Raw genomic sequence first — 13,853 nt, 5'->3', positions numbered from 1 at the left:
CACAGGGACAGGTGAGAGGCTGGCAGCCAGGGTGGGTGGTTCTACTTTAGTGCAGCCTCAGTGCAGGCTGGTGCTGCCCCAGGGCACTGGGGCCTCTAGGGAGGGAGCTCCTACAGGCCACACTGCCCACCCGTCCACGCCCGCACTCCTGCCAGGCAGAGAAGCACGAGGTAGACTCGGATGAGACAGCTTCTCCAGGGGAAGGAGCACAAGCGTTCGGGGTGGAAGACTTCCAGTCGTGCAAAGCCAGGCCCTTTGGGGTGATGGTGAGAGGCCCCGGCCTCTTGGGGATGTGCCCCGAGATGAAGCTGAAGAGAAGGGGGTGGGTGAAAGGGAGGGGCCTGACTGGCCCCCTTCATCTTGGAGGCTAAGAGGAGCCTGTGATGTCTGTGACCTCTGCCACAGCTTCAGAGCTGGGGGTACCAGGTGGGTGCCTGGATGTGCACCCCAAAGGGGAGACCCTCGTCCCCCTCCAGGGGCAACACTGCCATTGTGGCGGGGGTGGGGAACACACGGTCCCTGAGCAGGGAGGCGCTGGCTGCCCCTGGAGGCCACACACTGGCCATGGGGAGGGCCAGCTTCTCCACCCCACAGTTTCTGCTCCCAAGCCCATGGTGCCCCCTTCTGCACAGCTCAGTGGCCAGCTGTCTGCCTGGTGTGGCTTTAATCCCTGTCCACTGCTCTGAGATCCGCCCCCAGGCCCTGACAACCCCAGGAGGGCCTCCCCACTGCAGGGTGCCCCCCTCCAGCAGCCCAGTGGGTGCATGGTGGGGGACTGGTGTGCGTGGAAGGCCAGGCACTCACCTGGCGATGAGTGGGTCTGGCCACAGAACCCACTTGGAGGAGCCACCTGGGTGGCTGGGAGCCACCCGCAGAGGCCAGGGCTGCTTTCCCACTGCAGAGCCCCAGGGGGCGCTGTGCTGCTGGCCTGCGGGCTGGGAGGGGCCCTGGGTTCAGGGGTTGTGGCAGGCACAGTGCCAACCCAGTGAGGGGCTGCCATCTGAAGGTGGCGGTGCCTCGGTTTCTCTGTCTGCACGGTGTGACCAGATGCTTGGTGAGGACCTCCCAGCGCTGGCACTGCCTGTGGGTGCCGAAATGAGACTTGGTGTATGAGGTTGCCACCCAGGTGCCTCTTCTAGGGCAGTTTGGGGGGCGGGGCAGGAGTGGTGTAGGGGAGCATGGAGGAGCTGCACCTCGGGGGCGAAAGGGGCTGGGCGCTGGGGCAGGAGAGTGGGCACTGCCCCCCAGGAGGGGCAGGACACAGCCCAGGGCCTCCAGCCACCCAGTCCTGTCTTCCTGTTGTCTCAGGCGGCCCGGCAGGATGCACCTGCCAGAGTTCCAGACCCAGACCTCCCCAGGCGTGCCAGGACCTCACACACGCACACACACTCACTGACATGTCAGAGACGTGTCATATCTACACCAGCCCCATGTACACACAGATCCATGCCCGCAGATAGAGATGCACACACAGGGGTGCACACTTACACATGCACGTGCATGCACACGCGCGCACACACGGGCAGGATGGTGATGGGCGAGGAGGGGTGGGGGTGGGGGCCGGGCTCCTAGAGGAATGTGGGAGGGTTTTCAACTAGGCGAGTGGGATCATTTGTGTGTTTGGGGACAAGCCTGTAGGAGGAATGGGGGGCCGAGGCTGATGGAGGTGGAAAGAGCTAGGTTGGCCAGCAGGGGCCTGGAGGGTGGACAGCAGTAGGAGGAACCAAGGAAAGACAAAGTGGACTCTGAGATCTGGCAGAGCATGAGGTGGGCAGCACTGAGGGGGGAGCACGTTTGGGGACAGTCTGCACCGTGTGAGAACACCTCATGAACAGGGGCTGTGAGTCTGAAATTCAGAAGGGAGGGGCCCTTGGGCAGATTCGTGGGGGTCACGAGGCCCAGGCGACAGGCTGCAGGCCTCCCCAGTGTCAAGCGGCGTTTGCACTGTGCTCTGGCAGCGTCCTGCTGGCAGCTCAGCTCTCGACAGGTGGCCGGAGGTGTGGGCCCAGTCCAGGCCTCCGCCGGGCGTCACCAGGGTGGGCTCAGCCTTGTCGCATGGCTCAGGGCCCTGCCCCGGGGAGGGGCCTGCACCTGATTGGCTTCAGGTGTGAACTCACTCGACGCATCGCTGCCCTAACCCCTCTCCCACCCTAGGCCGGGTGCGCGGCTACTCCATGACCCCCCCGGCCCTGAACGTCACAGAGGAGACACACGTCATTGACTCTGGGGACAGTCTGTCCATCTCCTGCAGGTATCAGTCCCCGCCCCCATCATAGGAGCAGAGGGGTCTGGGTCCCTGCTGTCGTCAGGCCAAGGAGGCGGCAGACCTGAGGCAGGCGGTGGTGGTGGGAGCCCCAAAGGTGGCCCCTCCCTGGGGCAGACCAGCCTGGAGGCCTGGGTCTCTGGTGCCTGTGTCTCCCAGGAGCCTGGGTATGGGAGTCACAGCCCCTGCAGCCCCAGACACCCTGCACCCACCTCCCCACAGCCACCCCAGTCATTTCACATGGGCCACAGACTAGTCACCCTGCACCCACCCCTGGGTTACCCGGCACTGGGCCCCAGCCACCCCCTGCCCGCCCACCACCAGGTCACCCTACACCCATTTCAGCAGCCACCGTCAGCCCAGGCCAGGTACCGATGGCCCAGTGCCCCTGCAGCCCAGCTCTGACCAGGGCCCAGGCTGCTCTGCAAGCCAGCCTGCCACACAGAGGCCCGAGGGACCAGGCAGGGACCTGGGGTCCTCAGTGCCTGCCGGGTACTGGGCCAGTGCCGGGTGCCCCGACACTGGGCTGTCCTGCCCTCTGGGTGAGACAAGTTGTGGGCCAGCCTGGGCCCTGGGACTGCAGAGGGGTCCCTCCTCACCTCCACACTCTCTGCCAGGGGGCAGCACCCCCTCCAGTGGGCCTGGCCAGCCACAGGAAAAGGGGCTGAGGAAGCGCCTGCCACGGGGAAGGACAGCGAAGACTCCGGGCTGGTTCAAGACTGCGCAGGCACAGACACCAAGCCCTACTGTAAGGTGCTGCTGCTTCCTGAGGCCCACGCCAACGACACGGGCAGCTATAGCTGCCACTACAAGTACATCAAGGCCCGCATCGAGGGCACCACGGCGGCCAGCACCTACGTGTTCGTGAGAGGTGGGGGGCCCGGCCCGTTCGCTCCTGCGGCTGGCAGGGCGGTGGGACACCCCACCCTGCCCCTGAGGACCTCATGGGACTGCCCTGCTGCCCCCCGACCCTGACCGAGGGTCAGAGGCCCCTGAACCCCGCCTGCCCTCCCCACCAACGGCCCCCTCTCTGCAGACTTGAAGCGGCCGTTCATCAACAAGCCGGCCACGCTCCTGGTCAACAGGAAGGACTCCGTGTGGGTGCCCTGCCTGGTGTCCACCCCCGGCCTCAACGTCACCCTGCGCTCGGTACAGCCCTGGGCCCACCCCACCCCAGCACCTGGCACTCACACCCTGCCCACTGGGAAACGCAGCCATCGGCCTGGCCAGGAGAAAGGGGCGGCGGGGGGCTGATGGCCGTGTCTCCGCAGCAAAGCTCGGTGCTGCAGCCGGACGGGCAGAACGTGGTGTGGGACGACCGCCAGGGCATGCGGGTGCCCACCCCACTGCTGCGCGAGGCCCTGTATGTGCATTGCAAGACCACCTGGCACGGCCAGACCTTCTACTCCAACCCGTTCATCGTGCACATCACAGGTGGGGGTGCCCGGGGCCGCAGGCTCGTGGCCAAGTGACCGCTCCCGTCCCTGGGAGGGAGACTGCTGGAGGAAGGTGGGGACCCCCGCCCCCAGTGATGGGGGTGTAGGTGCCACAGCTGGTCTTGTCAGGTGCCCTGCACTCTGTGTGCCGTCCTGCCAGGGGGTTGGGTGTCACTCTTCATGTGTTGCCAGGCAACGAGCTCTATGACATCCAGCTGTTCCCCAAAAAGTCGACGGAGCTACTAGTGGGGGAGAAGCTGGTCCTGAACTGCACCGTGTGGGCTGAGTTCAACTCCGGCGTCACCTTCGACTGGGACTATCCAGGGAAGCAGGTGAGGCCAGCAGCTCTGCCAGGGGCTGTGCCTGAGCCACCCCCAGGAGTCCCCATCACTGCCCACAGTGCCCTGGCTTGGCACACACCAGCCTTTGCAGAGAGAAGGTTCAGACTGATCTCTGCCCCAGGCACCCTGGTCTGAGGGGGAANGGGGGTTGGGTGTCACTCTTCATGTGTTGCCAGGCAACGAGCTCTATGACATCCAGCTGTTCCCCAAAAAGTCGACGGAGCTGCTAGTGGGGGAGAAGCTGGTCCTGAACTGCACCGTGTGGGCTGAGTTCAACTCCGGCGTCACCTTCGACTGGGATTACCCAGGGAAGCAGGTGAGGCCAGCAGCTCTGCCAGGGGCTGTGCCTGAGCCACCCCCAGGAGTCCCCATCACTGCCCACAGTGCCCTGCCTTGGCACACACCAGCCTTTGCAGAGAGAAGGTTCAGACTGATCTCTGCCCCAGGCACCCTGGTCTGAGGGGGAAATTCTTCCGCCCCGAGGACAACTCTGGGCCTGGGTCCCAGGCAGGCGGAGCCAGTGCTGGCTGGGCCGGCATGTGCCTTCGGTGGTCAGCTTTGCCAGGGCCTGCCTGTTCTGACCCTGCACCTCCCCGGGCAGGCCGAGCGGGGGAAGTGGGTGCCCGAGCGGCGCACCCAGCAGACTCACACGGAGCTCTCCAGCATCCTGACCATCCACAACGTCAGCCAGCAGGACCTGGGCACCTACATGTGCAAGGCCAACAATGGCGTCCACGTGTTCCAGGACAGCACTGAGGTCATCGTGCACGGTACGTCCTGGCTGGGCTCGGTGTGCCCAGCGGGGCCTGGATGGACTGGAAATCAGTCTTCAAGCCTGAGGAGCAAGGGTCCTTGTGCGGCGTGGGCCCAGGGTCAGAAGTCATAGTGCACCAAGCAATGCGGAGTCCAGCCCTAGGGAAGGGAGGCTGAGTGGACGGCCTGCCGGGTCCCCACACGTGGTGGGCTGGAGTCCCAGTCTCAGTGTCTGTCCTCTGGGTGCGGGGCCACACGGGGAGTCCCTGGACAGGGGTAGGGGAGTGACACTGGGCCTGGATTCACACCAATGTCTCCCGTCCCGCAGAAAAGCCCTTCATCAGCGTCGAGTGGCTCAAGGGTCCCATCCTGGAAGCCACGGCTGGAGACACACTGGTGAAGCTGCCGGTGAAGCTGGCAGCGTACCCCCCACCGGAGTTCCAATGGTACAGTCCTGGCTCCTGCCCCTCCAGGCCTGCCAGGCCTAGCTCCAGAGCTGACCCTCGGGTCAGAAGGGCAGCACCCCCCAAACAGGGTCCTGAGAGCCTGTGGGGGCCCCTGTGCAGACACTCAAAGAACCTGCCTGTAATGCAGCAGTTCAGCCAGAGGGAAGGTGGGCCGGGAGGCTGCTGAACTGTGAGCGCTTGTCCATGCCCCCAGGCCCCATTCCTTGGGGGTCGGGAGGGGACAAGTGTGGGGCTCTACCTAACTGCTTCCCACACCCACTCGCTGCCTCCGAGGGCCCTGTTGCCTGGAGCAATGCCTCCAGGCTTCCTCGGCCTCACTCTGAACCAGCTGCCGCCCCAGGGCCCTCCGGTCCAGAAATTCAGAGATGACACAGGGGCTCCAGACTACTGTGGAGCCAGGCCTGGTGAGGGGACTGAGAGAGCCCTGAGGAGGAGGCCCACGGGCCTCGGTCCGTGGTCTGAGAGTGAGGGGGTGCTGAGTGCCAGCAAGGGCCCCTCAGGGGGGCTCCCCCAGTGGACCTTGGGGAGGCATAGCACCCCCTGCACCCTCCAGTCACCTGAGTAGTCCACGTGCCCCCACCCCCCCGGGGACATCACGTCTCCCTGACCCCAGCACACAGAGGAGGAGCAGAGGCCCGGAAAGGGGGCACTGTCGCTGCCTCAGCCCAGAGCCTCGCCTTTCCCGGCCTGGGGCACCCACTTCGGGCAGAACAGCCTCTTCCCACAGCCAGGATCTGGGGGAGCAGAGGCTCCAGGAACCCTAGGCCTGCAGCCCAGTCCGCTGGCTGGAGGCTGGACGCAGCTTCTCCTGGGAGGGCCCAGCCTGGGTGTGACCCAGCCTCTGAGGCTACAGACCTCGGGGTCCATTGGGGACCCCTGGTATAAGACCTCCCTCACAGGTGCAGCCTCCCGGAGAACTCTGGGGCCCTCTCCCCTGCCCTCCAAGGCCACCAGGCTGACTCTCTCCGGGTGGCTGGCTCTGCTGCACCCGGGGCTGCCCAGGCCTGGTCCCCAGACAGCTGGCTGTGCGCCACTGTTCCTGCCACGCCCAGCCTTTCTCTTCTCACTTGGCCAGCATCTTCCTCCCAGAAGAGCTCAGCCAGCCCCGAGGCTCACAGAGACATTGCCAGGGCGCTGGTGGTCACTGCAGCCCCACAGCGCCCCCCCCTTCTGGGCATGCTATGGTCCCGAGGAAGCGAATGGATGGAAACCAAGTGGACAGACAGGCTCCAAAGTGTCCCCCGGGGTGTGTGGACCCCAAGTGCAGCAGGTTGACACTAAGTGCCTGACCTCAGGCCGCACACCCCCTGCTGGAAGGTGCACGCCCATCCCCTGTTTTCAGACCAGGCAGTGAGGGGCTTTGCCAGGGTCTCCGGTGCAGCGGGCGGCAGACTTGGGACTCTGCACCGGGGTCCACAGGCCACGTGGCTGTGACCCTAGTGAGTCACGAACCTCCCAGTTGAGAGCAGGACCCCTGCATCCCCCTCACTGTTGGTCCCTGCCTGAGGTCTGTGCCTCTCCTGTGTCCCTCTGGCCTGGCACACCCAGGACGGTGCTGCCTGAGTGGGGACCGCTTCGTGGGGGAGACAGACAGTCAGTGTGGAAACCAGGGAGCAGCGAGCAGGCCTGGCCCAGAACAGGCCTGTCTGCTGAGTGGGTACTTGACCACAGGTAGGAGGGAGGGGGGCACAGAGCCAGCAGAGGGTGAGCCAGGGCCCCCACGAAGTAAGGGTCCAGGCTGTGCCCCTCGAGGAGTGTACCTCCTCGCATTCGCCCCATGCACCACGGAAGCCTGTGAGAAAGAGACAGAGCCTGTTCTGAAGGCCGGCAGGGCCTGCTCCAGGCCACAAGCAGGCCCCAGATACGGCGACTGCACCGGGCAGAAGCTCATGCCCTGTAGGAGCCCCGAGGAGCTGTTGAGAGGGCAGACCTTGTGTTCCTGAGCCTGCCGTGGCCACGCTGGTACCTGGAGACACGCCCATCTGCTCCCCAGAGCAGAGCCTGCACCCCGCCCTGCACCCCATAGCCTCCTGGGCTAGCCTGGGGGGCTGCCTCCTCACCGCACCTCCCCATTGTGGGGGCTGGGGCGTGGCGGGGAGCCAGTGCCCGGGGGTGGGACTGAGCAGCCGCCAAGCACCTGAACTCCCTTCCCCGGCCAGGTACAAGGACAGGAAGGCTGTGCCGGGGCGCCACAGTCCGCACGCTCTGGTGCTCAAGGAGGTGACGGAGGCCAGTGCCGGCATCTACACCCTCGCCCTGCTGAACTCCGTGGCTGGCCTGAAGCGCAACATCAGCCTGGAGCTGGTGGTGAATGGTAGGGGCGGGCCCGGCGGGCGGGCCGGTGGGCGTGGTTGGAGGGACCGCTGACCGCCGCCTGCCTGCGCCCCTAGTGCCCCCCAGCATCCACGAGAAGGAGGCGTCGTCCCCGACCACCTACTCCCACCGCAGCCGCCAGGCCCTCACCTGCACTGCCTATGGGGTGCCCCCTCCTCTCAGCGTGCAGTGGCACTGGCGACCGTGGACGCCCTGCAAGACCTTCGCCCGGCGCAGCCTGTGAGTGGGGCTCCAGCCCGTTCGCCCCACCTCCCAGCCCGGTCCGCGGCCACGGCCCTGACTCGCGGCTCACGCCTCCCCCAGAGCCCGGCCCTAAACTCAAACCCTGTCTCCACCGCACTGAACGCGCCCCCCAACCCGCCCCCACCACGTCGCCATCCGTGCAAGCCAGGCTCAGAGCCTCCTGCACGGGTCAGACCTGCCCTCGCACCTGGATGGCACGTCCTGGGGTCCTCGGACGGAACCCGGGCGATGCCGCTGGTCCAGGAGCGCACCTCCTACCGAACAGGCGGAACTGGCCACAGTCCGGAGAGGGCTGAACGTGGGTGCAGCGCACCGACCTCGCCCATGCTCAGGATCTCCCCGGCCTAGAGCTTACCGCCAGCCCTTGCAGTGGAATACACTGAGGGTCTGAGAAGGGGTGTGACTTCCCCAAGGCCACCTGCTGGGCTGTGCTCCCTTACATCGAAGGGAGTGCCAATGGGACAGACAGGCCCCGGGCAGCAGGGCACAGGAGAGGAGGGTGCAGAGGTGGGCCACAGGAGGGAAGGTGCTGGGGAGCCAGTGAAGGGTGCTGAGTGGGAGTGCCAGAGCCCGTTTGCCACTTAGCAAGAGATTATCACAAGCAGGTTGGAGGGTCACGGGTGGGGAGGGACGTGAGCTGGCACTGAGGGAGGAGCCGGGGCAGCGACACCAGGGAGGGGCTGTGGTCCCAACGTGGTCAGTGAGGCAGGTGCAGTAGGGGTGGCCTTGGGTCTCCCCTGTCCAAGGCTCACAAGAGAGTCTTCCAGACCACAAGGCTGTCAGTCACGGCTGGCACCCCCAAATTCGCTTCCTTCTGATGTTCGGTACCCGCAACAGTGCCCTGGCCACTGTGCTCTGCCCTGGGCAGAGGCAAGCCTCCCATGGGGGCCCAGGCCCTAGTGGGACACACCCCGTCTGCGTGGGGAGGAAGGGAGAGGTTAGGAAGGCAGTGTTAACTGCCACCCCTGGGGGTCTGGGCGGACCTTGCAGGAGGGGCACACTCAAGGAAGGGGCCACAGAGCCACCCCGGGTGCCACTCTGCCTGTGCTGGCCCCTTCTGGAAGGCAGTGTCTGGCAGCCCCTGCAGGACGGTCAGAGGCCCTGAGCGTACCCAGTGAGAGACTGTTCCAAGAGCCAGTGGCTCTGCGGCCCTGCTCCCCCCAGCCAAAGGCAGCCCTACCCGCCACAGCGTAGGAGGGGACCCTGAGCAAGACAACATGACCCCTCCCTGCCACGCTGCTGACCGGCCCGTGTCCGTCCTCGTCCCCAGCAGCCGGCGGTGGCAGCAGCGGGACCGCATGCTGCAGTGCCGGGACTGGAGGCAGGTGACCACACAGGATGCCGTGAACCCCATCGAGAGTCTGGACTCCTGGACCGAGTTCGTGGAGGGGAAGAACAAGGTAGGAACCAGCCAGGCCACCGCCCAGCAGGAGTGGAGGAGAGCTGAGGGGAGGCGTCCAGTCCAGGCCTCCGTGGCTCCCACCAGGCAGGGCTTTTCAGGGAGCTGCTGAGTCACGAACTTTCCACAGCGTCTCTGGGCCTCCACTCCTGGCCTGTGTGTGTGGGGAGGGCCAGCTGCTTCCCAAACAAGGAAGATACGGTTCAAGGCTGCCTGGCCAGGCCACGGGCTGCAGCTGCCCACGGGCTCGGGGTTGGCCTGGCTCCTACCAAAGGCTGCTGAGCCCCTGGCCCAGCCTTGGGGGCAATGCTTAGAAGACGCCAGGCGGGGGAGGGGACCAAACAAAGGCACCCACTTCCTACGGTCACTTCCTGTTTTCCTGCACACCTCCAGAGCCTCTTCCTGTTCCAGGCCCAGCCAGGAAGTGCCCAGCTTCGAGTGGGCTGGGGGGTGCATCATAGGGTGGTAGGCAGAGCTTAGAGCCCTCTCTCCTCCCGTTTCCAAGCTTCCTACTGCCCCAGGCTGGAGTCCTTCTGGAAGTCTAGGGCCCAGCCTCCCCCTGCCACTGTCCAGGGCTCCGGGATGACAGGTGGTGTGGGCCCCCCGGGGGCCAACGTACACACGTCACACAGGCCCCACACAGGGACCTGCTGCTCATCTTAGGCCACAGACTGACTCCTGACCCTGGCTGGGACGGACCCAGCACCTCCGGGCCCCTGTCCTCTCCTCAGATGGCACCAGCCTGAGCCCATCCACAGCCAGAATTCTCTCTGGCCCTGCCTGTTGCCACCCTCTGGCCCCACCCAGAGCAATGCCAGCCGTCCAGATCACTGTCCCCTGGCCTCTCCTAGGAGCACTACCCCCCTCCCTGGCCTCTGCTGCCCCAAGCCTCACTTCTTCTGTACACTCCTGGCCCTGCCTCTGAGCTCCATCACCTCCAGTTCGGAGCCTCAGTTTCCCCCATGCCTGGTGGGCACAGCCTTGCAGAAGGGGAGGGTCAGGGCAGGAGACGGACTCTCAGCCTGTGCTCTGCCCAGACGGTGAGCAAGCTCGTGATCCAGTCCGCCAACGTGTCCGCCATGTACAAGTGCGTGGTCTTCAACAAGGTGGGCCAGGATGAGCGGCTCATCTACTTCTATGTGACCAGTGAGTGCGCGGGTGGGCCTGGTGGGGGCCAGGGGGCGGGCAGGTGGGTGGGCGCGAGAGGAGAGCAGGCTGGGAGAGGGGGGAACCGGGCGGGGGCCCACTCAGGTCTGGTGACTGTGGGGCACCCAGGAGAGACATCAGGGCATGGGGGACAGTCTTGCAGACCATGGCACCAGGACTGGGGTGCCAGCCCACTGGGTGGAGCAGCACCCTCTCTGACTTTGGCCCTGGAGGGGCCTCCCCCTCCCATCCCCCAGGGTGCTGTCCTGCTTCTCCCCACCCCCTCCCAGGCCCTGGGTCTGAAGTCAGTGGCTCACTGGTACGCTTTGCCCTGGGAGAAGGTCCCTGGTGTCCTCAGATTGTCCAACATGTTAGTGACCTCAGGAAAGCTCAGAACTTGGTGAAAGGGAGTTCCTAGGCCTAGGGGTGTGGCCGGGGACCCAGAAGAAAGAGGGAGCTAGAGAACACTCTGGGGGGCAATGAGAGGGGCCCCCAGGAGCCTGACAAGGAGTGGCCAGAGGAAATCAGAGCTCGAAAGCTACAACAAAAGCTAAGGAGGCGGTGAGAATGTTTCAAGGACAGGACAGTGGTGGGGTGTGGTCAACAGTGAAGCAGGATGAGGACTCTGGCCCCCACTGGGCCAGGCGAAGAGGAGCTCACGGGAGAAGTGGGAGCAGCAGCTGGGGTGGGTGGGGTGTGTCCAGGAGAGGCCCTGGGGCTGGCAGGAGGGAGGACAACCGGTGAGGCTGACTTCTGTGACTGCGTGGTGGTCAGTAAGGGGCAGTGGTCTCCCCTGGTCGAGAGCTGAGTGAGTCCAAAGGTCGATGAGAAAGGACGAGCAAGCACCTGGCAGGTGAGTCACCACATCACCGGCGCAGAGTCACCGCGGTCCTTCCTGCCCTTCCAGCCATCCCCGATGGCTTCAGCATCGAGTCGGAGCCGTCGGAGGAGCCCCTGGAAGGCCAGGCGGTGCGCCTGAGCTGCCAGGCGGACAACTACAAGTATGAGCACCTGCGCTGGTACCGCCTCAACCTGTCCACGCTGCACGACTCGCACGGGAACCCACTGATGCTCGACTGCAAGAACGTGCACCTGTTCGCCACGCCGCTGGCCGCCAGCCTGGAGGAGGCAGCACCCGGGGCGCGCCACACCACGCTCACTCTGACCATCCCCCGCGTGGCGCCCGAGCACGAGGGCGACTACGTGTGCGAGGTGCAGGACCGGCACAGCCAGGACAAGCACTGCCACAAGAAGTACCTGTCCGTGCAGGGTAAGGCGAGCAGGGCCAGCGGGAAAATGGCCCGTGTAGCCTTCTCCCCCAGCCCAGCAGGCATCGGGTGGCCACCCACGCCTCCCTCCCCACCCTGCTTTCTGCTCTCTGGAGGCCCCTTTCTGGGGCCCTCCGGCTTTCTGCAATCCACTTAGTTCCCTCTTGACTCCTGCCCCCAGCGCTGGAAGCCCCGAGGCTTGCACAGAATTTGACTGACCTCCTGGTGAACGTGAGCGACTCCTTGGAGATGCGGTGCCGGGTGGCTGGGACGCACGTGCCCAGCATCTTGTGGTACAAAGACGAGAGGCTGCTGGAGGAAGAGTCCGGTAGGGGGCGGGGCCTGCCAAAGAGCGGGGTGCGGAGGCTCTGGAGCCCCCAGACCCATCTGAACTTGAATGCATAACCCGCCTCTTGCAGGAATCGACCTGGCGGACTCGAACCAGAAGCTGAGCATCCAGCGCGTGCGCGAGGAGGACGCGGGCCGCTACCTGTGCAGCGTGTGTAACGCCAAGGGTTGCGTCAACTCCTCCGCCAGTGTGGCCGTGGAAGGTCCGGCCTGCCCTCGCGCGCCTCCACCCACCTCCCGCCCTCGCTGGGTGCCTTCTTGCGGCCACCCCTCTGAAGTCATGCCGCCAGAAGGGTGCGCTCGCGCGGAGGGCTGCTGCCCCCTCTACACCCGGTCACGTCTGCCCACTCAGGCTCCGAGGATAAAAGCAGCATGGAGATAGTGATCCTCGTTGGCACCGGGGTCATCGCCGTCTTCTTCTGGGTCCTCCTCCTCGTCATTTTCTGCAACATGAGGAGGGTGAGCGCTCCTCTCCCCGGCTCCTCGCAGGGCCTCTCTCCACCTGGGCCAGCCATGAGATATCCCGCACCCTCACCTCCCTGGAAATTGCCCTATTGCCCTATTGCCCTGACCCCTCCGTGTCGGGCTCTTCTCCCTCACTGAGAGTCCCATCTGCCCTGGGCTGAGTTGGGCCCTAGCCACGGACCGATGGCCCAGCCAGTGAGCCATCCCCACCCCCACCCCCACCCCCAGCCAGCGCACGCTGACATGAAGACCGGCTACCTGTCCATCATCATGGACCCCGGGGAGGTGCCCCTGGAGGAGCAGTGCGAATACCTGTCCTACGATGCCAGCCAGTGGGAATTCCCCCGGGACCGGCTGCACCTCGGTGAGGCCCGCACCCAGCGCACCCTGCCCGCCCTGTCGTACCTGGCGGAGGCCGCAGGCTGGAGCCCTGAAATTCACCCATTCTCAGAACTCTTGCCAGGAAGTCCCGCCCGGCCCCCATCTGTCCTGACCTATCCATCTGGGAGTGCACGCCCAGAACCACAGCCAGGACTCCCAGTTCCCAGGCCCCCCGGGGTCACGTCCCGCTGCTCTGAGCAGGGCGGGCCCGCCACACCTGCTGGGAGAGGATGCAGGGCTTCCTGTCTGCCTGTCCTCGGCCTCTGCCTGCTCTGCCCCCCAGGCTCTTCCTGTTTGGCACAGGGGCTCCTGCCCTCCCTCCCGCTTCTGGGCCTTCCTTCCCGGCCCCCACCCCGGCTGCCCCCACTGCCAGCCCCTCTGCACCCTCACCTCCATGCGGCTCACCTGGACTCGGCTCCCCGTCCCCACAGGGAGAGTGCTGGGCCACGGGGCCTTCGGGAAGGTGGTGGAAGCCTCCGCTTTCGGAATCAACAAAGGCAGCAGCTGTGACACCGTGGCTGTGAAAATGCTGAAAGGTGTGGGGTCGGCCAACGGAGGGAGGGGCAGGGGAGCCCGGGAGGAGCAGCCGCTCTAGGAGGGCTAGGAGCGATGCGGTGCAGGGAGAGAAGCAGTCTCAGAGCCAGGGTCACACGCAAGGCTCTGCAAGGGAGTCCCTGGGAGCCCGAGCTGGGTCTGGGGCTCAGGTCTGAGTCACCATTCCCAACCCCACCTGAACCTCCTGCCTCAGCGAGGCGGCTGGGCAGTGCTGGGCACACTGTGCCCCTGCTGGCGAGAGCGCTGAAGACGCCTCAGCTAAGCGCTGGGACTGGGGCGAGGCGGGTGGACCGGGCACCACGCGAAGCCCCTGTGTCCCCTCCAGAGGGCGCCACCGCTAGCGAGCACCGCGCGCTGATGTCCGAGCTCAAGATCCTAATCCACATCGGCAACCACCTCAACGTGGTCAATCTCTTGGGGGCATGCACCAAGCCTAACGGTACGGGGTCGGGCA

The 13,853-nt window shown here is 65.5% G+C and overlaps 1 protein-coding gene across 5 annotated transcripts in view; it reads left to right on the top strand.

Annotated features, from left to right (window-relative positions):
- The window catches only part of FLT4 (fms related receptor tyrosine kinase 4), a 39,688-nt gene that overhangs the window by 11,253 nt on the left and 14,582 nt on the right, over positions 1-13,853 (top strand). For 3 of the 5 annotated variants that reach the window (XM_037058041.1, XM_037058039.1, XM_037058042.1), the window contains exons 2-19: positions 2,155-2,251; positions 2,881-3,134; positions 3,300-3,412; positions 3,535-3,697; positions 3,892-4,031; positions 4,642-4,810; positions 5,122-5,239; positions 7,420-7,574; positions 7,651-7,813; positions 9,108-9,237; positions 10,274-10,382; positions 11,290-11,652; positions 11,832-11,978; positions 12,070-12,201; positions 12,351-12,457; positions 12,692-12,827; positions 13,276-13,380; positions 13,725-13,838. In XM_037058041.1, the coding sequence (XP_036913936.1) occupies positions 2,155-2,251; positions 2,881-3,134; positions 3,300-3,412; positions 3,535-3,697; positions 3,892-4,031; positions 4,642-4,810; positions 5,122-5,239; positions 7,420-7,574; positions 7,651-7,813; positions 9,108-9,237; positions 10,274-10,382; positions 11,290-11,652; positions 11,832-11,978; positions 12,070-12,201; positions 12,351-12,457; positions 12,692-12,827; positions 13,276-13,380; positions 13,725-13,838 (2,715 nt within the window). The remainder of the gene's footprint in view (positions 1-2,154; positions 2,252-2,880; positions 3,135-3,299; positions 3,413-3,534; positions 3,698-3,891; positions 4,032-4,641; positions 4,811-5,121; positions 5,240-7,419; positions 7,575-7,650; positions 7,814-9,107; positions 9,238-10,273; positions 10,383-11,289; positions 11,653-11,831; positions 11,979-12,069; positions 12,202-12,350; positions 12,458-12,691; positions 12,828-13,275; positions 13,381-13,724; positions 13,839-13,853) is intronic. The other 2 variants (XM_037058043.1, XM_037058040.1) reach the window with 1 other exon arrangement.

This window comes from Sturnira hondurensis, unplaced genomic scaffold (assembly GCF_014824575.4).
Source record: "Sturnira hondurensis isolate 20B ecotype Veracruz unplaced genomic scaffold, ASM1482457v3 Scaffold0009776, whole genome shotgun sequence".
Classification (NCBI taxonomy): Eukaryota; Metazoa; Chordata; class Mammalia; order Chiroptera; family Phyllostomidae; genus Sturnira; species Sturnira hondurensis.
This window is presented reverse-complemented; position numbering and strand designations above follow the sequence as displayed.